This window comes from Triticum aestivum, chromosome 7A, assembly GCF_018294505.1.
Source record: "Triticum aestivum cultivar Chinese Spring chromosome 7A, IWGSC CS RefSeq v2.1, whole genome shotgun sequence".
In the NCBI taxonomy this organism is placed as follows: Eukaryota; Viridiplantae; Streptophyta; class Magnoliopsida; order Poales; family Poaceae; genus Triticum; species Triticum aestivum.
Window position 1 is genome coordinate 536,952,108 of NC_057812.1, and position 24,640 is coordinate 536,976,747.

Here is a 24,640-nt window from a genome sequence, read left to right on the forward strand (position 1 = left end):
AAGTTTGATCAAGTCAGATTCGAACCACTCTGTGTGAGGAGCACTCGGAGTCCCCGATTCGTCATAGACTTAAACTTCCAAAACTTCTTTGTGTGTTTCGGTCTGACCGATTCATCCATTTTGGTCATACCGAGATCACTAAGTCGATCTAGGTTTTCAATCTCGATGCAACCGATTTGAACTTTTCGGTCACACCGAGTTTCAGTAACTGCTCGCAGTTATGAATCTCGGTGGCACCGAGTTGTTCCACTCGGTCACAATGACAGGGTCAGGCTATATATATCCACGGGTCAAATTTTGGAAAACTTTCCGAACCTCCTCGCCCGCGCCTAGCCTGCTCTGCCTCCCTGGGTCTCCGGATCATCCTCCTCGTCGCCAGCCGCCTCCTGTCACTGGTCTCCGCCGCCGTCAACGAGATCGTCTCCGCCGTTGCCACCGTAGCAAGTTCATCGCCGAACTAGGGTATGGACTTGAACTTTGTGCTGTTCTAACACCGATTCCCCAGCACATTGCTTTGCCATGTATCTTGCCACGATTGAGAGCAATCTATCCATCAAAAACACTCCGTAGTTTAGTCGTGAATTGAACATTTAGGGTTAGGTTTCTGCCAAAACCATCTCGGACCGACCGAGTTGATGAAATCGGTTCCACCGATTTGGCTCAGGCCATTGCACATGTGATTCTCGGTCTGATCGAGAATGGCAAATCGGTGTGACCGAGTTCAGCACTTTGTGAAACCCTAGCAGTCTCGGTGCCACCGAACTGTGACTCGGTCTAACCGAGTTCACTAGTTTAGGTTCCAAAAGCTGCTTTGGTATCACCGAGTTTGCAAATCGGTAGATCCCAAATGCTTTCTGTGGAAAACTAAAAGTAAGTTTTTAACTCATTCTTTTGCAAAAACCTCTGTACTTTGCGATGCTCATCCACTCTACCTCATCTATAATCTATTCACAGGGTCTGTTGTCAGTGTTTGCATCATGTCAGATCAGAGTGACAGTCAGAACAAGTCTGAGGAACAGGTTCACTTGAATGAGGGCACTAGTCCCTCTAGCAGCTCAGATGATGGAAGCAGGAGCACACCCAGCAATCTGCCAAAGGTTGCCACAAGGGCCAGCAAGAAAAGAACCTCAAAGTTAAAGGATGAGGACTATGTGGCTGAGGAAGAAGAAGCCACCTCAAAGAGGAAAGTGCTCAAAAAGGAATATGGCACAGCTGCTGCCACCAAGCCAGGGATGAAGCAAAACGTACCTGCCAAGAGAGCTCCAATGTCTAAAGCCAGAACATCTACTCAAGAGACTTTGGGATCTGCACCCAAAGAGCAGGTTGTGGCAGAAAAGAAAAGGAAGGAAAGGGTCAAGAAGACCACTGCCAGAGTGCTTGGGAGATCTTCAATCATGAAAGACTCTGAAGAAGAAGAGGAAGAGGAAGAGGATGCAGCACCAGCACCCAAAGCTCAAAAGCTTATGGGAGATGCCATAAGATCAGGGGATGCTCCATCTAAGCCCAAAGGAACTCCTAAGCCAGTTGCTCCAAAACCCAAAACTGCACCCAAGAGGAGCACCAGGAACATCCCAGCAGCAGAGAAGAACAAGGCCCCAATGCCTGAAAGCTGCAATGGAAGAAGAAGATGATGATTCTGTTGTCTTGAGGAAGTTGAAGCCAAAAATTCCAGATCACAATGATGCTCATCCAGTTGCAGAGAACATGAAAGTCAGGAAGGACTTTGGTCTAAGGCTATGGAGAGAGTCTGATCCATATGCCACCAGAAGGACTGATGTGGACTACAGGTTCCATACAAAGGAACATCAGGACTTCTATGAGACCATCTTTCTTGACAAGAAGCCCATAGTGTGTGACATGAGATGGGTCGATTGGTCATTCATTGAGGAAAATGAGGATCACTTCCTTGGTGTATATGACAGCTTCAAGGCTTGTGGAGTTGATGAGTTTGCGGCTCAGAAGCTCACAAAATGGAATGATGAGCTCATCATGCAGTTCTACTCCATAGCTCACTTCTACCCAGATGGAAGGATTGTCTGGATGTCTGAAGGTACTAGGTACCAGTCCACAGTTGCAGAATGGGCTAAGTTGGTCAATGCCCCAGAAGAGAGTGAAGATGACTTGGATGTCTATGCCAAGAAGAAGAAGGATCACAACACCATGGCACACATGTACAAGGAGATCCCAGATGCTGCTCTTGAGACACACAAGTTTAGATCTATACATTACCTTCTGTCAGGCTTGCCAACTATAAACTGGATCCTTAGGCACACTCTCTTGCCAAAGTCAGGTGATCACAAGATGATCAGAGGCCATGCAATTAACTTGCTTCACATCTTTGATGTCCCACAGAAGTTCAAAGTCATGAGCCTAATAGTGGAAACCATAAAGAGGACAGTTGCAGATCAGAAGAGGAGTTGTGGGTATGCCCCACAGATCCAGGAGCTGATCAACTCCAAGATGGGCACTGGCACATATCTGCTGGACAAGGAGCACCTGCCCATCTACCCAGACTTTGAGGACAACACTATGGTGATGGATGAAAATGAACCATCTTCTATGCACGCACAAGACAAGAAGAAGAAGGCAAGGGCTGAAAAGGCTACAAAGATGCCAACCACTGAAGAGGTACCTCAGTATCTTCTGAAGAGCACGCATGAACAGCTTGGTTACTTGATTGCCTCCACCCTGAGGATTGAGAAGGGATTGGCTACCCTGACTCAAAACCAAGAGATCTTGGAGAGGATCATGGAGTAGAAGTTCTATGACTTAGATGTGAAGGTCACTGAGATCCAGTCAGTCGTTGAGCAACTTCAGGATGAAGTGCAGGAGAAGAAGGGCAAGACAACCACTGATGCTTTTGCTAGAGTGCCTAGAGGTCAGAGGTCTGCTGCAGTGCCTATTCCAGACACTAGAGCTACTTCATCTGCACCAGTTACAGCTTCAGTGCCACCGGCTCCAGCACCTACTCCACCAGCTCCATCTACATCGACTGATGTCTTCATTCTTGGAGTTCTGTCTACACCACCACCTGAAGACCAAGCCTGAGTGTCGATCTAGCACTATGCATTTTTATGAACTTTTTGGTAACTTGTTGCCAAAGGGGGAGAAAATGTATAGATCATAGGCTTCGAGAGAGAGCGTTGCTTTTTATTCTCTCTTTTTGTTTGGTGGTTAAACTTTGTTTATTTGCTTGGTTGAGATACTTTATACTTTGTGCTTGCTTAGATAAACATGTGTTTGATCATATGCTACCTTAATGCTTGTTGGATGACATTATCCTTTTTATATTCCATATGATCATTCACTTTGCTTGGTGATGAGTGCATGTATTTTAATTATTATCATTTTGAGCGCTCCCCCAAGATGTATGTGACATGGAAAAGTAACCCATGATCCTAACTCTTTGTGCATTTGCAGTCCAAAGCAAATCTTAAACTATGCACAAATTTAGGGGGAGCTCTTGTTTTTCACATACTTCTCAAAGCGACAATGTTTTTCACTCTTATTACCATTTGTCGAAGCTTTGATCTATATGTTGTCATCAATTACCAAAAAGGGGGGGATTGGAAGTGCAACTATCCCTAGGTGGTTTTGTTATTCCTAACAACATATAGCTCATTGAGCTAATGCTATTTCAAGATTAATATCTCAGGAAAGCTCAATGATTGGCATGGCGTGGATGAGAAAAGTGGACCCCTCAAAATGCTAAGGACAAAGGATTGGCTCAAGCTCAAAGCTCAAGACTCTACATTTTCTATTTTAGTGATCCAAGATCACATTGAGTCTATAGGAAAAGCCAATATTATCAAGGAGGGATGAGGTGTTGCTTAATGAGGTTCTTGCTCAAAATGCTTAGTGATATGCTCCAAAACTCTTAACTACTTTCTCACATCCACATATGACCTAAACCAAAAGTCAAACTCGGCCCCACCGATTCTTCCTATCCGGCGCCACTGAGTTTCAAATGTCATAGCCACTGCCACAAACCCTAGGCAAATCAGTCTCACCGATAGGGATCTCGGTCTCACCGAGATGGGGTTGTAATCTCTCTGTTTCCCGTCGTAACATTTCGGTCTCACCGAGATGAGCGATCGGTCCCACCGATATTGCAATGTAAACTCTCTGTTTTCCCTTCGTAACATTTCGGTCTCACCGAAATGAGCGATCGGTCCCACCGAGTTTACCTGACCAACTCTCTGGTTAGCTTATTACCAAAATCGGTCTCACTGAGTTTGTGTAATCGGTCTCACCGAGATTACGTTATGCCCTAACCCTAATCATATCGGTCCTACCGAGTTGCATGTCGGTCCCACTGAAAACCCTAACGGTCACTAGCTTTGCTAAATCGGTCCGACCAAGTTTAATCATTCGGTCCCACCGAGTTTGGAAAGTTATGTGTAACGATTAGATTTTGTGTGGAGACTATATATACCCCTCCACCTCCTCTTCATTCGTGGAGAGAGCCATCAGAACAAACCTACACTTCCAACCTATATTTTCTGAGAGAGAACCACCTACACTTGTCTTAAGACCAAGATATTCCATTCCTACCATATGAATCTTGATCTCTAGCCTTCCCAAGTTGCTTTCCACTCAAATCTTCTTTCCACCAAATCCATATCCTGTGAGAGAGAGTTGAGTGTTGGGGAGACTATCATTTGAAGCACAAGAGCAAGGGGTTCATCATCAACACACCATTTGTTAATTCTTGGAGAATGGTGTCTCCTAGATTGGCTAGGTGTCACTTGGGAGCCTCCGACAAGATTGTGGAGTTGAACCAAGGAGTTTGTAAGGGCAAGGGGATCGCCTAATTCATGAAGATCTACTGCTAGTGAGGCAAGTCCTTCATGGGCGATGGCCATGGTGGGATAGACAAGGTTGCTTCTTCGTGGACCCTTCGTGGGTGGAGCCCTTCGTGGACTCGCGCAACCGTTACCCTTCGTGGGTTGAAGTCTCCATCAATGTGGATGTATGATAGCACCACCTATCGGAACCACGACAAAAACATCCGTGTCTCCAATTGTGTTTGAATCCTCCAAACCCTTCCCTTTACATTCTTGCAAGTTGCATGCTTTACTTTCCGCTGCTCATGTACTCTTTGCATGCTTGCTTGAATTGTGTTAAGATTGCTTGACTTGTCCAAAGTTGCTAAAATCTGCCAAGAACTAAAATTGGGAAAAGGCTAGATTTTTATTTGGTCAAGTAGTCTAATCACCCCCACCCTCTAGACATACTTTCGATCCTACATAGTTATCTCTATGAAACACTTGGCAATCTACTTCGGTAAATAGGCTATTTAACCCAAAGTCAGCAAGTCTAGATACGGAAAGTAAATTGTAACCAAGAGATTCAATGAGCATAACATTTTGTATGGAGCTATCATGTGAGATGGCCACCTTACCAAGGCCAACCACCTTACCCTTTGAGTTATCACCGAAAGTGACATACTTTCGAGGGCCGTTGTTTTCAGCAAGCTCACGAAACATATCTTTGTCTCTGGTCATATGATCAGTACATCCACTATCAAGGACCCATTCCTTTCCTCCAGCCATGTAGCCGCAAAGATTAGCCATAAGACCAAAGTGTCTCATCGCATCATCAAGATCATAGTCACTATCATCATCCTCATCATAGTATCCATGTTCAACATCGTCATGTGATGGATCAACTCCTAAAGAGGGTAATTCATTAGAAGCATGACCATAACAATGTTCATCTCCATGGATTCTAATGAATTCAAAAATGATATTGCTAATAATTCCAACATCTCCTTTTGCACTCGTAAGATTAGTAAGCTCAAATAAGCAATCACCAAACTTGGGATCATTGGAACTCATCTTACTCAAGGCAATAGACTTATGAAGAATCTTATCTAGAATTTTCAAGGAATAATTTGGGAATCGTTCCTCAAGAAATCTCCATATAGTGTAGGCACAATCAAGAGTAGGTAAGCTAGCAATCAAATTTTTGGGCAACCCTCTAATGATAAGATTGATGGTTCTAAAATTGTGAATCATGTCAAGGTCCTCATCGGGTGTGGGATGCAAAGGGTCAACAATGCGAGCATAAGGAATAGTAATGTACTTGGTCAAATGATATTCATTGAAGATCTCAAGCATCTCATTTTTCCACTCATGAAAATACTCTTCATCAAGAATAGGCACTCTACGTCTAAGACTCCCCAACATAGACTCATCCATCTTCCTCCAAAGGTGTTTAAACCAAAGCAATGGAAACCAATGCTCTGATACCAATTGTAGGATCGAGAAGAGGTGTCTAGAGGTGGGTGAATAGACTCTTAGCAAGAAAAGTTGCACTTTTTAATTTCTTTAAGTTGAAGTGGAGTTTTGGCACAAGTTTGAACATTCACAATACATATCAAGCAAGCATGTCAAGAGTATATGAGCAGCGGAAAGTAAATCAGGCAAGTTGCAAGAATGTAAAGGGATGGGATTAGAGTGTGCAAACGCAAATGGAGACACAGAGATTTTTTGGCGTGGTTCTGATAGGTGGTGCTATCGTACATCCACGTTGATGGAGACTTCAACCCACGAAGGGTAATGGTTGCGCGAGTCCACGGAGAGCTCCACCCACGAAGGGTCCACGAAGAAGCAACCTTGTCAATCCCACCATGGCCATCGCCCATGAAGGACTTGCCTCACTAGGGTAGATCTTCACGAAGTAGGCAATCTCCTCGCCCGTACAAACTCCTTGGTTCAACTCCACAATCTTGATGGAGGCTCCCAAGTGACACCTAACCAATCTAGGAGAAACCACTCTCCAAGAGGTAACAAATGGTGTGTTGATGATGAACTCCTTGATCTTGTGCTTCAAATGATAGTCTCCCCAACACTCAACTCTCTCTCATAGGATAGGATTTGGTGGAAAGATGATTTGAGTGGAAAGCAACTTGGGGAAGGCTAGAGATCAAGATTTATGTGGTTGGAATGAAGTATCTTGACCTCAACACAAGTGTAGGTGGTTCTCTCTTAGAAAATGTATGTTGGAAGTGTAGGCATGTTCTGTTTGCTCTCTCCACGAATGAAGAGTGGGTGGAGGGGTATATATAGCCTCTCACACAAAATCTAACCGTCACACATAAATCACCAAACTCGGTGGGACCGAATCATACAACTCGGTCAGACCGATTTAGTTCATACTGTGACTGTTAGGGTTTTTGGTGGGACCGACATGTCAACTCGGTGGGACCGATGTGATAGGGTTAGGGTAAAGCCTCATCTCGGTTGGACCGATTACACAAACTCGGTGTAACCGATTTTGGTAATAAGCCAGATAGAGAGTTGGTCAGGCAAACTCGGTGGAGCCGATTACATATTTTGGTGAGACCGAAATTGATGTAATAGGCAAGAGAGAGTTTGCAAGCCCATTTCGGTGATACCGAGATCCCATCGTTGAGAGCGAATTGACTAGGGTTTCTGGCAGTGGCTTATGTCAAGTGAACTTGGTGGCGCCGGATAGATAAAATTGGTGGGGCCAAGTTTGACTTTTGGTTTGGGACATACTTGGATGTGAGAAAGTAGTTGAGGGTTGTGGAGCATATCACTAAGCACTTTGAGCAAGCAAGCCATTAAAAAACACCTCACCCCCTCTTAATAGTATTGGCTTTCCTATGGACTCAATGTGATCTTGAATCACTAAAATGAAAAAATGTAGAGTCTTGTGCTTTGATCTTGAGCCAATCCTTTTTCCTCAGCATCTTGAAGGGGTTCCACATCCTCTAGTCCATGTCACTCCACTGTTGGACTTATCTGAAATATGCTAGATGAAAATATTAGTCCAACAAAAGATATGTTGACATTAATTACCAAAATCACCAGGGGAGCACCTGTGCTTTCAACAGCAAAAGAAAACGTTAGATGGCCCATAAGAGTATCTACAGCCGGACTTGGTAAATTCGAACCCCTATACATCCGCGGACGCGCCCGGGCACGCGCACGGACACATCCGGGTGGCCCATCCTATTTCACCCCCGGAATCCACATATCTCAAATTCTTAATCTCAAATCCACGCACGTCGATCATATAAGCTAATGTCGCACGTAAATAACAAATATTGGTACCGAGCATAGATAGTGTTTACATAAAATTTATTTTAAGTGCACAACTCAAACATTAGCTCCTTGGTTTCCATTATAGGTCCACATGTGCTCCACAAGATCATTGAGTAGTTGTGTGTGCACCTGATGATCTCAAAGATTCTGATGCATCTGCAGAAAGTTCATAAGCTGAGCTGCATCTTGATCTTCTGGGATTTCAACTTGTTCTCCAGGTTCTTCAAAATCATTGGTTTGAGCTATACCATCACCCTCATCCTTGACAATCATATTGTGCAAAATAACACAATATGTCATCAGTTGTCACAAGGTTCCTGATTCCCACATCATTGCAGCGCTATGCACAATTCCCCAACGAGCTTAAAGCACACCAAATGCCCTCTTCACATCCTTCCTAGCTGCTTCCTGCATTGTTGCAAAGTGGCTTTGTTTATTGCTATGCAGTTCGGATATGGTCTTCACAAACGCCGTCCATTGAGAATAGATACCATTAGCAAGATAGTATCCCATGTTGTACTCTCGGTTGTTGACGGTGTAGTTGCATGGCAGTGATTCCTCATTGCAAAGCCTCCTAAACACCGGAGATCGTTAAAGCACGTTGATGTCGTTGTGAGAAGCCGACATTCCAAAGAAAGCATGTCAAATCCATAAGTCATGTGATGCCACTGCTTCTAGTGTGATGGTGGCCTCTTTGGTGTGACATTGATACATTCCCTGCAAATCTTTGAGGCAGTTCTTCCATTGCAAATGCATGCAATCAATTAATCCGAGCATTCCTGGAAACCCCCTTGCCTCACCAATAGCCAACAACTTCTCCATATCTGGCGCATTTGGTTCTTTGAGATACTCAGGTCCAAACACCTCCACCACAGCGCGGGTAAACTTGATAGTAGTCTTCAGGCACGTGCTCTCCCTCATCCTGACCATCTCACCAATGGCTTCCGAAGAAGTAACTAATGCAAGCATCCTCAGAGTAGTTGTGCACTTTTTCTTGGCAAAGAAAGAGAGTTGTCTGCAGCAATTCCTTGTGAGCTTGAAGTAGTTATCGTGTGCCTCCACTCCGTCAACAATGTGCGAAAACAACAACGAAACCATGGATCATCCGTGAAAGTAGGGTCGGGAGCAAAGTAGTCCTTGTGCTTGCGCAGTAGCTTTGCTCTGGACACCCTATCCTGGTTGATCACTCTTCTTCCTTTGATTGAGCCCTTGAAGTTCAGAATATGCTCCACTTGTTGGTCCATTTCTTGCATGCTCATGAGCATGATCATGTCCACTTCTTCGTCCGAACTCGTGGAATCAAAGAACTCATCATGAATTATTTGATCAAGCTCTGTCGGTCCATACTCCTCGTCCGACGAAGCATCAGAATCCATCGTTCCCTAATAAAATCACAAAAAATCTGGTCAGACAATGTGTCGAACACATTAAGCGCAAGGCAGAGTCAGGGAGTTGCCAGACGTACCGCGGTGGCGTCCGGGCCAGCGATGACGTCCCACGCGGCGGAGGACGGGACAGGGGACTGCTCTGCCGGAGCTGACGGCATAAAGGCTAGGAACGACTGTGGAGCGCGCGGCAGCGGAGCTGCAAGACGGACGACACGGCGAAGGAAGAAGAGAGGAGAGAACAAATGGATCAAACAGGTCCGGGGGATGGATTTGGTGCAATTTACGGTTGGGTCGGGCTATCGGGTCCGACGTGGCGGGCGTGCCGGGGCATGTCCGAGCGCTCCTATATCCGCCTCATATTTGGACTGGATATGAGGGGTGCCGGTCAGGCTGGTCATTTAAGGGCCGTTTGAGGTGCCTGTCTGCGTCGAAATTTCGCGACCGGACAGTGACGGCGGCCTGCCCGGGCATATGAGGCAGTTTGAGACTCCCGGCTGTAGATGCTCTAGTATACTGATTTGACAATGTGCATAATTAAAATCTTCAAGAAAAGAGAAGGGCGCGAAGACTTGCCGAGGTCAATACCAAAGCTTTTCCGGGGCCACCAACAAACAAGCTTTCCCGAACAAGCAGAAGAGAGGACAGAGGAGGACCATACCGTAAGAGAAAATCAGCGTCTCAAACTCCCAACGAGACAAACAAGAACCAATTCGATCGTCCGGGGATCGATGGAGCCCGATCCGTCCAAGTCGCCGACGGGGGGATCTTCGTCGCTCATCTTCCTGGGCACGGGCTGCTCCGGCGCGCTGCCCGACGCACGGTGCCTCCTCAAGCCGTCAACGCCGCCCTGCGCCGTCTGCTCCATGGGCATCTCCCTCCCTCCGGAGGGGAACCCCAACTACAGGTGCGCGCAGTACGGCCACAGGCAACGACTTTCAGATAACTTCATATTACAGATAATTTGCATTTCACGTTTGCTGAAATGCAATTTCTCATTTTGTTCTAGATATATTAGAAAAGTCGAACATACTTTACATGAATGGTCTAGATATATTTACATAACTTTGTGAGGGCACTTTAACTAATTTTGTAAGATAAGTGGCTCACAACTGCCGAATAGCGGAGTTGTTGCAAACGGGTTGAACAGAACATCCTTATGACAACACTATGTGACAAGATTCATATGCCTGTTTGGTTTTCAGGCTCAACACCTCCCTCTTGGTAGACTATTGCCATGGAGATGGAACCCACAAGTACATCCTAATCGACATCGGCAAGACCTTCAGAGAGCAAGTTCTCCGGTGGTTTGTCCACCACAAAGTTCCTTACGTTGACTCGGTGAGATATTCGACAGTGCATTATTTTCTGAAAAAAATTAAGGATCCTGGGGACTAAGAGGGTTCTGTGCAGTGCAGATCATTCTGACTCATGAGCATGCAGATGCTGTATTAGGCCTTGACGAAGTCTGGGTGGTACAACCAAGAAATGACCGAAACGATGTCGAGAAAATTCCTATCTTCCTCACACAATTCACGATGGACAGGTTCGTCTTCATCTTCAGCTTTACAAGTGAGCTGAAAAAAAACGGATTAGTCACCAGAACATATCCCGTAATAACAACAGCCGTGAATTTACAGTATCGCGAGAAGATTCCCCTACTTGGTGGAGCAGAAGCCAGAGGATGGCGATGAAGATGCCCAAGCCGCAAAAATCGAGTGGAAGATAGTTCAGGATGATGTTGAGAAACCGTTTGTAGCATCAGCACTAGAATTTGTGCCATTGCCGGTAACAACCAGCGCTGTTAACCATTACTTTGATCTTGTTACGTGTTTGCCTCCTGGAGTGCTTACTAAGATTGCTATTCTGTGCGCAGGTAATGCATGGAGAAGGGTATATTTGTTTAGGCTTCTTATTTGGGAGGAGAGCCAGAGTTGCGTATTTATCTGATGTCTCAAGATTTCTACCTAAAACCGAGCATGGTAAAAAACTAATCTTTGTCCATAATACTTTTTTCAGATAATTAGAATGCTTGTTGTCGTAGATCACAGATGGTAGGATTGTTAATCGGTACAGGAGGACGTTTTTCACTGACATATGTTTAAGGTGTAGTTTGAATTGAAACAGAAAGATGTTGCTAATCTGTTAAACTGCATCCAAAATTCTTGACATTGTTTATGATGCCCTTGATAATCTAGCAGGTTAATTATCTATTGTTGTTGCTAAAGCTGTATTTCAAATGCTATATGTGGGGCACCAAAAATCATAAAAGTGTACACCTCAACTTCAGTGATTTTATCTGATCAAATTCAATAGTAACACTTTTCAGTGTGTATCTCGGAGACAAGAGTCTTAATACATGTCAGTTACCAAATAGTAGTATTAACAAGGTTGCAAATCATAATCACATGGTAAAATATCTAGCTACTTTTTAGTTGGACTTTCTTGTTTCCTGCATATGAACATAATGCTGAATTGCTGATGCTGAGTCTTTGCCTCTAGCTATTTCGAAGTCTGGTGCTGGACAAGTTGACCTACTTATACTAGAAGCAAACTCTTTGCATGGAGTTGTAAGCCTACCCCTCATTGCACGTCATAGAGAATTCAAATTTGATGATTATTTGATACGACTAAATTCCAAATGCTGTCAAATATGTTGATAGTCTGACACAGACTTCGTGTTCTGAACAGGGAGATTCTTTCAGCACCCATTTAACCCTCAGTGAGGTTATTTTTCAAAGACTTGCTAATATTCTGTCTTGAAGTTTTTTTTATCAGATTTGCTTAGAAAACTGTGAAGTGTTCCTTGTATAGGGAAATTACATTTTCTTCAGCATGAAAACAATTTCCTACTTCTGCAGAGTCTTGATGCTATCAAGAGGATCCATCCTAAAAGAGCTCTGTTGATTGGAATGAGGCATTTTTTTGAGCATCAGAGAGAAAACCAGATGTTGGCAGAATGGTCTATCAGGTATGTCCGTGTGTAGCTGCTGAAATTGTTACATTCTTCCTTTATTTTCTCTAAACCTAAAGGCCCTGTCTCATGTGTAAGCTTGTATGATTATAGAGAAGGAATACCGACACAACTTGCTCATGACGGCCTGCGAGTCTCCATTGACTTGTAATAAGGTATGCAAGGTTGCTATGCAATACTTGAGGACGACTACTTGGCACCTTTGAACAATTTAAATCATGTCAGTGCAGATTGCAGCATTCATATATCTTTTTCTGATTCAGCAAAGATCCACAATAGCAGTAGTTGTAGCAGTTATTTTGTGATCTTTTATGTATCCAAAAGATTGTAAGTTTGCTCATGTTGATATTTATATACACCATATAGTATATTGTTCTATTGTTCTCAAATAGATGTGACGGTAGTTCTTTTTTCATGTAAATTTCTCTTATACAATGAAGTAAGGCTCATGAGGCCCAATAGTCCGATTTTGATACTGGAGCATCGGCCATGTACTTGAAACCCTTGGTGACCATATGAACCCAATGTGGAAGTGAGAGGAGATCAAATGGCCGGAAATGACTAGAACTGAAGGTCGGACGGACGGAAACATTTATGGCATGAGATGGTTGGAAAAGTGCACAATTATAATGTCTCTAAATACATTTCAGTGTCTAGGAGAGCTTGCTATAAACAACTATTGAAGAGATATATTGTGGTATCGCCCCATCCTAATTTTGCGGTCAAATTTTGTGTCTATCGATCAATGCTAAAATTATAGTGTAAAAATGCTGAAAACTACTTCCCAATGGATATCCATTGGGTATTGCAAACCGATCGGGTTTAGGCATGGCTATGCATTTCTGCCCGATGGAGATAATTCATTTTGGCATTCGTTCATGTATTTAATTCTGCCTTTTTTTAGCATGTTATCATTTTTCTCTGCTCAATTTCATTTTATTGATTACAGAATATGGTTCATACATAATCATGTAATAGCTCCAACGACATGAAGGAGCAAACCCATGCACATCACAACTTGAGACATACTCCTACTTGTCTAGCTCGTAAGACGTAAGGGTGTGTGTCACTGTCACCTGATTGTCCATCCAAGAAGCATTTTTGAAACAAAACCACCAACCTTTTGATTTCACACATTGCATAAGAGAGCGGATTTTTGCAACCCCGATACACCAGAATCATTTGCGTGTTACTTTGTAAAAATAACATATTCGTAAATTATGAACATTTATGGGGAAAAACACCCATTTTTGACTGAAGTGATCATGAGAGTGCTGCAATTTTTAGTTTTGAAACTTAAACTAGCATGGCATTCTCATTTTCATATTTGGCACACGTATTTTTCCATATTTTTTCAAAATTTACAAATATGGTTTTTCTTGCTAAGTTTTAGAAAGTGAGTACACCAAAACCCAAGATTGTTCTAGTGTTTTGCATTGCAACCCCATTTCTTTTTGCAGCCCCTTATCTTGGTCTATCCCCTCGAGACAATAGCAAACCACTGATGGTTACTTCAAAGATGTAATGGTGTTGTTAACCAAACCTGATGAAGAACTCTTTAGATAATTAATCATCTTTGGTGAACTTTCAGAATTCGAAGACACAAGTTGAAGCTCTTGAAAATCAGGAAATCAAAACTTCCATCGTCATGCACTTCTAGCTCATCAACTTGTTTCGTACTACAAACAAATCATAAGTTACTCCTACCTACATACATTTAATAATGGATATCAACCGAAGAAGCGTTATTAATTTGTTCGTCGTGCTGTCTGGTCGATCGGGTCGAGATGAGCGATGAGCAATGAGCGGATGAGGCTAGCTGTTTCGGCTGTGGATGGATTTAGGCGGCGGGTCTTGGTGGGCGTCGCGTCCGGCGTGCATGGCGGCGCAGGCCGATGGCGGCCGTCCCCCTCATGAAGCGCAGGTTGTAGTCAAAGATATCGTTGAAGGAGCGGGAGATGTGCTCGTTCTGATAGACGCGGCGATAGAACTCGATCAGGCGCTGCTCCCTGTACGCGGCATCGTCGGGGTAGTTGCGGCGGAGGGAGTCGCGGTCCATGATGGCCCTCTCGCACTCGGCGCGCGCGGCGGCCTCGTCGGGGTGGCTGCGCAGCAGCGGCCAGACGGAGCGGCGGAAGTAGCGCAGGGCCCACGCCTCGTCGCCCCGCCTGAGCGCGCGGACGAGGCGCTCGAACCTGACGACGAAGAGCGTGGCGGACGCGGATGGCGTGGTGCTCTCCTTCCCGCTCATGAACGTCGTCACGTACTCGTCCGCTGCCCGCCAGCGGCCCTTGGCGAAGAGGTCGTGCAGGTGCGGCAGGTCCAGCTTGAGCCTCGCCTCTTTCTCCAGCGCGTACGCCGCCCGGTGGAGCTTCCTCGACTTGAGGAAGGCCAGCACGCGCCGCAGGACGATCCACTCCGACTGCCGGTCCATGCCATCCTGATCCTCTTCTCTTCTCCAAATCCAAAGGACCGATCGAGAGAAGGAAGAAAGGGCCGGCCGGATGATATTGGTTCCACGATCCCTTCCTTGGTGTGTGCATCATTCATCTCTTCTGGGGTGCTTTTATTGATTCCATTGGGCTCGCCGATTCCGACTCACACTCCAAACCGCGTCGGCATACAACTCGCACCATTAACGGAACACGTGTTGGGCTCACGGCTTAACGTGAAAATCGGGCTGGTAAAAAAATATAAAATCGGCCTGGTAGACACATATCATTAGATCGATCAGCATTGGCCCGACCCACTTGTTAAATACACAACACACTACAGGAACCGGTTTTGTGAACCTTCTGGAAGGTTCCTATCCTGTTTGTGTAACCTTCTAGAAGGTTCTGAACCAGTTTTGCCTGTTCTGTTTCTTTACTAGGTTTTCCCTTTTAGTGTTTTTCTTCTTCTTCTTCTTATTTTCTTTTCTTTTGATTCTTTTCCCTTTTCCATTTTTAAAATTCACATTTTTTTACAAAAATGTTCACAAATTTGAAAAAATCTTTGCATTTTAGAAATACACTTTCCAATAGAGAAAAAAATGTTTGTAAATTCAACAAAATGTTTTTGTTTCCAAAATAGTTGTTGCTTTAAAAAATGTTCAGGAATTTCAAAAAAAAAATTGTATGAAAAAATAATCTCTGTTTCAAAATGTTCAGGAATTTCCAAAAATGTTTGTGTTTACAAAGAATCCGAATTTCAGAAAATGTTTCCCATTTCCAAAATTTGTTCACCATTTCAAAAAAAAGTGTGTTTCAAAGAATGTTCATAATTTCAAAGATGCTCACTTCTCGAAAATTTGTTCGGAATTTAAAAAAATGTGTTTTTTAGTAATTTAAAAAGAAATTTGCCTGTTCAAAGACATTCATTTTTTTCAAAAAAAACTTTCAAAATAAGAAGATGCCTCAAAAACAGGTTCATTCATAATTCAAAGTAAACGGGATACAAATGATATAAGGGACTCTCCATAGCCACTAATGGCGATCGATTGCAAGAGATGATGCGGCCTCTGCAAACATATGAGCTTTGAAATTGGAATCCCGAGGCTCAAAACGGAAACACACTTCCCCAAATTCCTTCCATCGATGTGTATTCATGTAGAACTGATGCATATCTAGCTGCTGCTCCTTTGTTAATATTAGTAATCACCTCCAAGCAATCTGAGCCCATCACCACACGTCTCACGTTCACATCTTGGGCCAGTGCCAGTGTGAAAGGATCGATACGGTCGACTAGAGGGGGGGGGGGGTGAATAGGAGACTACAAATTTTAATCTTCCTTGTACATTTTAAGGCTTAGCGGATAAAAGAGTTCACTAGATATGCAACTAGGTGAATGCAACCTATATGACAAGCAAGCTCCAAGAATAAAAGCTAGGCAACAAACTACTTAGCAAGCCAACAAGCATACAACAACAAAGAAAGATGCGGGAAAGGATTAACCACAAGTGAGACAAGGACGCGGATTTTAACCCGAAGTTCACTCTTCCTTGGGGAAGAGCTAATCTCCGTTTGGAGCAGTGCTGGAGCCAAAGCTTGCAGAATGCCACCAAAGGCTCACCGTATTCTCCTTCGAGTCACCCCCAACGGATGAGCCTCGAACCACTCGGGGTTGGTCTTGAAGGCGACCACCACACCTTTACAAACTTCTCCGGAGCACACCACAAGCAAGGAAGCTTCCGGAGGAACCTCTAACCGCATAGGAGCCCAAGCTCCAAGAGTAACAAGTCAATGGGGAAGAAATGTTGCGGGGAACGCGGTTTGGTTTGGTCAAGTTATAGATCGGGTCTTGCTCTCCCAATCCCCAAAGTTTCAACAAGTTTGGATGGAGGGATTGAGAGTATTGAGCAAAATGGGGTGTAGCAATGGTGGATCTCAACAAGACATTAGGGTTGAGGGTTGGAGCTGGAAGAAGGGCCTTTTTATAGTGTTCATGGGCTGGTGGGGATTTCTGCCCGTTGGACCCCGTGCGCACGGGCTAAGTCAGTCTCGTGCGCACGGGGTATCCAAAGACAATTGCACCACCCCGTGCGCACGGGGGTCAAAAGACCCCGTGCGCACAGGGTATCCAGAGAGTTACGCAGTACCCCGTGCGCACGGGGGTCAAAAGACCCCGTGCGCACGGGGTACCCAGTAACTTACTGTTGCAACTTTCTAAGTACCACAACACACACACTAGGTTCATTTGAGGTGGTCGGAGTGGGAAGGGTAAGAGAGTAAGGCTCGGGAAAGGCATTCCCACACGATATTTATCCACACAAACCCCTCTTAATAGTGCGGTCTTTCCTACGACTCGAAGCAAACCAAAACTAAACCTTCGAAGCATCGAAAGACCACGCCTTTGTCCTTTTTGAAATGGGGGGAGGGGTCGCACGTCTCCATCGCGGGCACTTAGTGTTAGGGATCGTAGCAGAAATTTTAAATTTTCTATGCATCACCAAGATCAATCTATGGAGTAATCTAGCAACGAGGGGAAGGGGAGTGCATCTACATACCCTTGTAGATCGCTAATCGGAAGCATTGCAAGAACGCGGATGAGGCAGTCGTACTCGTGGCGATTCAGATCGCGGTCGATTCCGATCTAAGCACCGAAAAACGACGCCTCCGCGTTCAACACACGTGCAGCCCGGTGATGTCTCCCATGCCTTGATCCAACAAGGAGAGAGGGAGAGGTTGGGGAAGACTCCGTCCAGCAGCAGGACGACGGCGTGGTGGTGGTGGAGTGCGGTACTCTAGCAGGGCTTCGCCAAGCACTACGAGAGACGAGGAGGGAGAGAGGTAGGGCTGCGCCTTGGGAGAGAGAGACTCGTATGTTGGGCAGCCCCAAAACCTCCACTATATATAGGGGTAGGGGATGGGCTGCGCCCCCACCTAGGGTTCCCTCCCTAGGGGTGGAGGCAGCCCCCAAATCCCATCTGGGTGGCGGCCAAGGGGGAGAGAGAGGGGGCGCACCTAGGGTGGGCCTTAGGGCCCATCTGCCCCTAGGGTTTGCCCCCTCTCCTCTTGAGGGTGCCTTGGGCCTTGGTGAGAGGCGCCCCAGCCCACCTAGGGGCTGGTCCCTTCCCATTCTTGGCCCACGCAAGACTCCGGGGCTGGTGGCACCTCCCGGTGGACCCCCAGAACCCTTTCGGTGGTCCCGGTACATTACCGGTGATGCCCGGAACACTTCCGGTGGCCAAATCCACACTTCCTATATATCAATCTTTACCTCCGGACCATTCCGGAACTCCTCGTGATGTCCGAGATCTCATTCGGGACTCTAAACAACATTCAGTAACCGCATACATACTTTCCCTATAAGCCTAGCGTCATCGAACCTTAAGTGTGTAGACCCTACGGGTTCGGGAATCATGCAGACATGATCGAGACATCTCTCTGGTCAACCAACAGCGGGATCTGGATACCCATGTTCGCTCCCACATGTTCCACGATGATCTCATCGGATGAACCACGATGTCAAGGATTCAATCAATCCCGTATACAATTCCCTTTGTCTAGTGGTATGATACTTGCCCGAGATTCGATCGTCGGTATCCTGATACCTTGTTCAATCTCGTTACCGGCAAGTCTCTTTACTCATTCCGTAACACATCATCCCGTGATCAACCCCTTGGTCACATTGTGCACATTATGATGATGTCCTACCGAGTGGGCCCAGAGATACCTCTCCGCTACACGGAATGACAAATCCCAGTCTCAATTCGTGCCAACGCAATAGACACTTTCGGAGATACCCGTAGTGCACCTTTATAGCCACCCAGTTACGTTGTGACGTTTGGTACACCCAAAGCATTCCTACGGTATCCGGGAGTTGCACAATCTCATGGTCTAAGGAAATGATACTTGACATCAGAAAAGCTTTAGCATACAAACTACACGATCTTGTGCTAGGCTTAGGATTGGGTCTTGTCCATCACATCATTCTCCTAATGATGTGATCCCGTTATCAACGACATCCAATGTCCATGGTCAGGAAACCGTAACCATCTATTGATCAACGAGCTAGTCAACTAGAGGCTTACTAGGGACATGGTGTTGTCTATGTATCCACACATGTATCTAAGTTTCCTATCAATACAATTCTACATGGATAATAAACGATTATCATGAACAAGGAAATATAATAATAACTAATTTATTATTGCCTCTAGGGCATATTTCCAACAGTCTCCCACTTGCACTAGAGTCCATAATCCAGTTCACATCGCTATGTGATTAACACTCAAGGTCACATCACCATGTGACTAACACCCAAAGAGTTTACTAGAGTCAATAATCCAGTTCACATCATTATGTGATTAACACTCAATGAGTTCTGGGTTTGATCATGTTATGCTTGTGAGAGAGGTTATAGTCAACGGGTCTGCAACAATCAGATCCGCATGTACTTCGCAAAACTTTATGTCATATCATAGATGCTGCTACCACGTTCCACTTGGAGCTATTCCAAATGGTTGATCCATTATACATATCCGGTTTTTCTACTCATAGTCATCTGGATAGGTGTTAAAGCTTGCATCAACGTAACTCTTAACGTCGAACTCTTTATCACCTCCATAACCGAGAAATATTTCCTTATTCCTCTAAGGATAATTTTGACCATTGTCCAGTGATCCACTCCTGGATCACCTTTGTATCCTCTTTCCAGACATGTGGCAAGGCACAAATCAGGTGCGGTACTCAGCATGGCATGCCGTATAGAGCCTATGACAAAAGCATAGGGGACGACCTTCGTCCTTCCTCTTTCTTCTACCGTGGTCAAGCTTTGAGTCTTACTCAACTTCACACCCTACAACTCAGGTAAGAATCCCTTCTTTGACTGATCTATTTTGAACTCCTTCAAAATCATGTCAAGGTGTGCGTTCTTTGAAAGTATCATCAGGCGTCTTGATCTATCTCTATAGATCTTGATGCCCAATATGTAAGCAGCTTTATCCAGGTCTTCCTTTGAAAATCACTTTTCATTCAAACAACCGTTTATGCTTTCCAGAAATTCTACATTATTTTGGATCAACAATATGTCATCCACATATACTTATCAGAAATGTTGTAGTGCTCCCACTCACTTTCTTGTAAATACAAGTTTCTGGCAAACATTGTATAAACCTAAAAGCTTTGATCACTCCATCAAAGCATATATTCCGACTCCGAGATGCTTGCTCTAGTCCATAGAAGGATCGCTGGAGCCAGCATACCTTTTAGCATCCTTAGGATTGACAAAACCTTTATTGTATCAAATACAACTTTTTCTTAAGAAAACTAGTAAGAAAACTTGTTTTGACATCCATCTGTCAGATTTCATAATCGAAAAATACAGCTAATGCTAACATGATTCCGATGGACTTAAACATCGCTACGGGTGTGAAAATCTCATCGCAGTCAACTCCTTGGACTTGTGAAAAGACTCTTTGCCACAAGTCGAGCTTCATAGACGGTAACATTTCCGTCCACGTCCGTCTTCTTCTTAAAGATCCATTTATCTCAATGGCTTGCCGATCAACGGGCAAGTCCACCAAAGTCCATACTTTGTTCTGATACATGGATCCTATCTCGTATTTCATGGCTTCTAACCATTTGTCGGAATATGGGCCCACCATCGCTTCTCCATAGCTCGTAGGTTCATTGTTGTCCAACATGATATCTAAGACAGGATCACCGCACCACTCAGGAGTAGTACATATCCTTGTCGACCTACGAGGTCTGATAGGAACTTGATCCGAAGCTTCATGATCACTATCATTAACTTCCCCTTCAACCAACGTAGGCGCCAGAGAAACATCTTTCTGTGTTGCACCAATTTCCGGTTGAAGTAGAGGTTCAACAACCTCATCAAGTTCTATCTGTTGGGGAACGTAGCAATTTCAAAAATTTCCTATGCACATGCAAGATCATGATGATGCACATCAACGAGAGGGGAGAGTGTGTCCACGTACCCTCGTAGATCGAAAGCGGAAGCGTTAGCACAACGCGGTTGATGTAGTCGTACGTCTTCACGATCCGACCGATCAAGTACCGAACGCACGACACCTCCGAGTTCTGCACACGTTCAACTTGATGACGTCCCTCGAACTCCGATCCAGCCGAGTGTTGAGGGAGAGTTTTGTCAGCACGACGGCGTGGTGACGATGATGATGTTCAACCAACGCAGGGCTTCGCCTAAGCACCGCTACGATATGATCGAGGTGGATTATGGTGGAGGGAGGCACCGCACACGGCTAAGAGATCAAGAGATCAATTGTTGTGTCTATGGGGTGCCCCCTGGCCACGTATATAAAGGAGTGGAGGAGGGGAGGGGCCGGCCCTCTCTATGGCGCGCCCTAGAGGAGTCCTACTCCCACCAGGAGTAGGATTCCCCCTTTTCCTAGTAGAACTAGGAACCCTTCCAAGTAGTAGGAGTAGGAGGGAAGGAAAGGGAAGGGAAAAGGAGAAGGAAGGAAGGGGGCGCCCCCCCTCCCTAGTCCAATTCAGACCAGCCCATGGGGAGGGGTGCGGCCACCCTTTGAGGCCTTTCTCTCCTTTCCCATATGGCCCATTAAGGCCCAATACGAATTCCCGTAACTCCTCGGTACTCCCGAAAATACCCGAATCACTCGGAACCTTTCCGATGTCCGAATATAGTCGTCCAATATATCAATCTTTACGTCTCGACCATTTCGAGACTGCTCGTCATGTCCCCGATCTCATCCGGGACTCCGAACTCCTTCGGTACATTAAAACTCATAAACTCATAATGTAGACATGACCGAGACACGTCTCCAGTCAATAACCAATAGCAGAACCTGGATGCTCATATTGGCTCCCACATATTCTACGAAGATCTTTATCGGTTAGACCACATAACAACATACGTTGTTCCCTTTGTCATCGGTATGTTACTTGCCCGAGATTCGATCGTCGGTATCTCAATACCTAGTTCAATCTCATTACCGGCAAGTCTCTTTACTCGTTTCGTAATACATCATCCCGCAACTAACTCATTAGTTGCAATGCTTGCAAGGCTTATAGTGATGTGCATTACCGAGTGGGCCCAGAGATACCTCTCCGACAATCGGAGTGACAAATCCTAATCTCGAAATACGCCAACCCAACAAGTACCTTTGGAGACACCTGTAGAGCACCTTTATAATCACCCAGTTACGTTGTGACATTTGGTAGCACACAAAGTGTTCCTCTGGTAAACGGGAGTTGCATAATCTCATAGTCATAGGAACATGTATAAGTCATGAAGAAAGCAATGGCAACAAACTAAACGATCAAGTGCTATGCTAACGGAATGGGTCAAGTCAATCACATCATTCTCCTAATGATGTGATCCCGTTAATCAAATGATAACTCATGTCTATGGTTAGGAAACATAACCATCTTTGATCAACGAGCTAGTCAAGTAGAGGCATACTAGTGACACTCTGTTTGTCTATGTATTCACACATGTATTATGTTTCTGGTGAATACAATTCTAGCATGAATAATAAACATTTATCATGATATAAGGAAATAAATAATAACTTTATTATTGCCTCTAGGGCATATTTCCTTCAGTCTCCCACTTGCACTAGAGTCAATAATCTTGTTCACATCGCCATGTGATTTAATACCAATAGTTCACATCACCATGTGATTAACACCCATAGTTCACATCGACATGTGACCAACACCCAAAGGGTTTACTAGAGTCAATAATCTAGTTCACATCGCTATGTGATTAACACCCAAAGAGTACTGAGGTGTGATCATGTTTTGCTTGTGAGAGAAGTTTAGTCAACGGGTCTGCCACATTCAGATCCGTAAGTATTTTGCAAATTTCTATGTCAACAATGCTCTGCACAGAGCTACTCTAGCTAATTGCTCCCACTTTCAATATGTATCCAGATTGAGTTTAAAGTCATCTGGATCAGTGTCAAAATTTGCATCGACGTAACCCTTTACGACGAACCTTTTGTCATTTCCATAATCGAGAAACATATCCTTATTCCACTAAGGATAATTTTGACCAATATCCAGTGATCTACTCCTAGATCACTATTGTACTCCTTTGCCAAACTCAGGGCAGGGTATACAATAGGTCTGGTACACAGCATGGCATACTTTATAGAACCTATGGCTGAGGCATAGGGAATGACTTTCATTCTCTCTCTATCTTCTGCCGTGGTCGGGTTTTTGAGTCTTACTCAACTTCACACCTTGTAACACATGCAAGAACTCCTTCTTTGACTGTTTCATTTTGAACTACTTCAAAATCTTGTCAAGGTATGTACTCATTGAAAAACTTATCAAGCATCTTGATCTATCTCTATAGATCTTGATGCTCAATATGTAAGCAGCTTCACCGAGGTCTTTCTTTGAAAAAACTCCTTTCAAACATTCCTTTATGCTTTGCAGAATAATTCTACATCATTTCCGATCAACAATATGTCATGCATATACTTATCAGAAATGCTGTAGTGCTCCCACTCACTTTCTTGTAAATACAGGCTTCACCGCAAGTCTGTATAAAACTATATGCTTTGATCAACTTATCAAAGCGTATATTCCAACTCCAAGATGCTTGCACCAGTCCATAGATGGATCGCTGGAGCTTGCATATTTTGTTAGTACCTTTAGGATTGACAAAACCTTCTGGTTGCATCATATACAACTCTTCTTTAATAAATCCATTAAGGAATATAGTTTTGTTTATCCATTTGCCAGATTTCATAAAATGCGACAATTGCTAACATGATTCGGACAGACTTAAGCATAGATACGAGTGAGAAACTCTCATCGTAGTCAACACCTTGAACTTGTCGAAAACCTTTTTGCGACAATTCTAGCTTTGTAGATAGTAACACTACTATCAGCGTCTGTCTTCCTCTTGAAGATCCATTTAATCTCAATGGCTCGCCGATCAATGGGCAAGTCAATCAAAGTCCATACTTTGTTCTCATACATGGATCTCATCTCAGATTTCATGGCCTCAAGCCATTTCGCGGAATCTGGGCTCATCATCGCTTCATCATAGTTCATAGCCTCGTCATGGTCAAGTAACATGACCTCCAAAATAGGATTACCGTACCACTCTGGTGCGGATCTCACTCTGGTTTACCTACGAGGTTCGGTAGTAACTTGATCTGAAGTTACATGATCATCATCATTAGCTTCCTCACTAATTGGTGTAGTAGTCACAGGAACAGATTTCTGTGATGAACTACTTTCCAATAAGGGAGCAGGTACAGTTACCTCATCAAGTTCTACTTTCCTCCCACTCACTTCTTTCGAGCGAAACTCCTTCTCTAGAAAGGATCCATTCTCATCAACGAATAACTTGCCTTCGGATCTGTGATAGAAGGTTTACCCAACAGTTTCTTTTGGGTATCCTATGAAGATTTACTTCTCCGATTTGGGTTCGAGCTTATCATGTTGAAACTTTTTCACATAAGCATCACAGTCCCAAACTTTAAGAAACGACAGCTTAGGTTTCTCGCCAAACCACAGTTCATACGGTGTCATCTCCACGGATTTAGATGGTTCCCTATTTAACGTGAATGTAGCTGTCTCTAATGCATAACCCCAAAATGATAGTGGTAGATCGGTAAGAGACATCATAGATCGTACTATATCTAATAAAGTACGGTTATGACCTTCGGACACACCATTACACTGTGGTGTTTCAGGTGGCGTGAGTACTGAAACTATTTCACATTGTTTTAACTGAAGGCCAAACTCGTAACTCAAATATTC

General features: G+C 44.4%; 1 protein-coding gene across 2 annotated transcripts; it reads left to right on the top strand.

Moving 5' to 3' along the window:
• Positions 1 to 10,058: 10,058 nt before the first annotated feature.
• LOC123151772 (putative hydrolase C777.06c) lies at positions 10,059 to 13,122 on the top strand. 2 transcript variants are annotated; one of them, XM_044571427.1, is made up of 10 exons: positions 10,059 to 10,367; positions 10,666 to 10,801; positions 10,879 to 11,006; positions 11,101 to 11,248; positions 11,337 to 11,442; positions 11,963 to 12,030; positions 12,152 to 12,187; positions 12,322 to 12,431; positions 12,528 to 12,589; positions 12,665 to 13,122. In XM_044571427.1, exons 1-9 carry the CDS (start codon positions 10,192 to 10,194, stop codon positions 12,583 to 12,585), a joined length of 966 nt encoding a protein of 321 aa, XP_044427362.1. In that variant the 5' UTR covers positions 10,059 to 10,191; the 3' UTR covers positions 12,586 to 12,589; positions 12,665 to 13,122. The 2 variants fall into 2 exon arrangements, with proteins under 2 accessions (XP_044427362.1, XP_044427361.1); XM_044571426.1 differs by having other exon boundaries at positions 12,528 to 13,122.
• Positions 13,123 to 24,640: the final 11,518 nt, after the last annotated feature.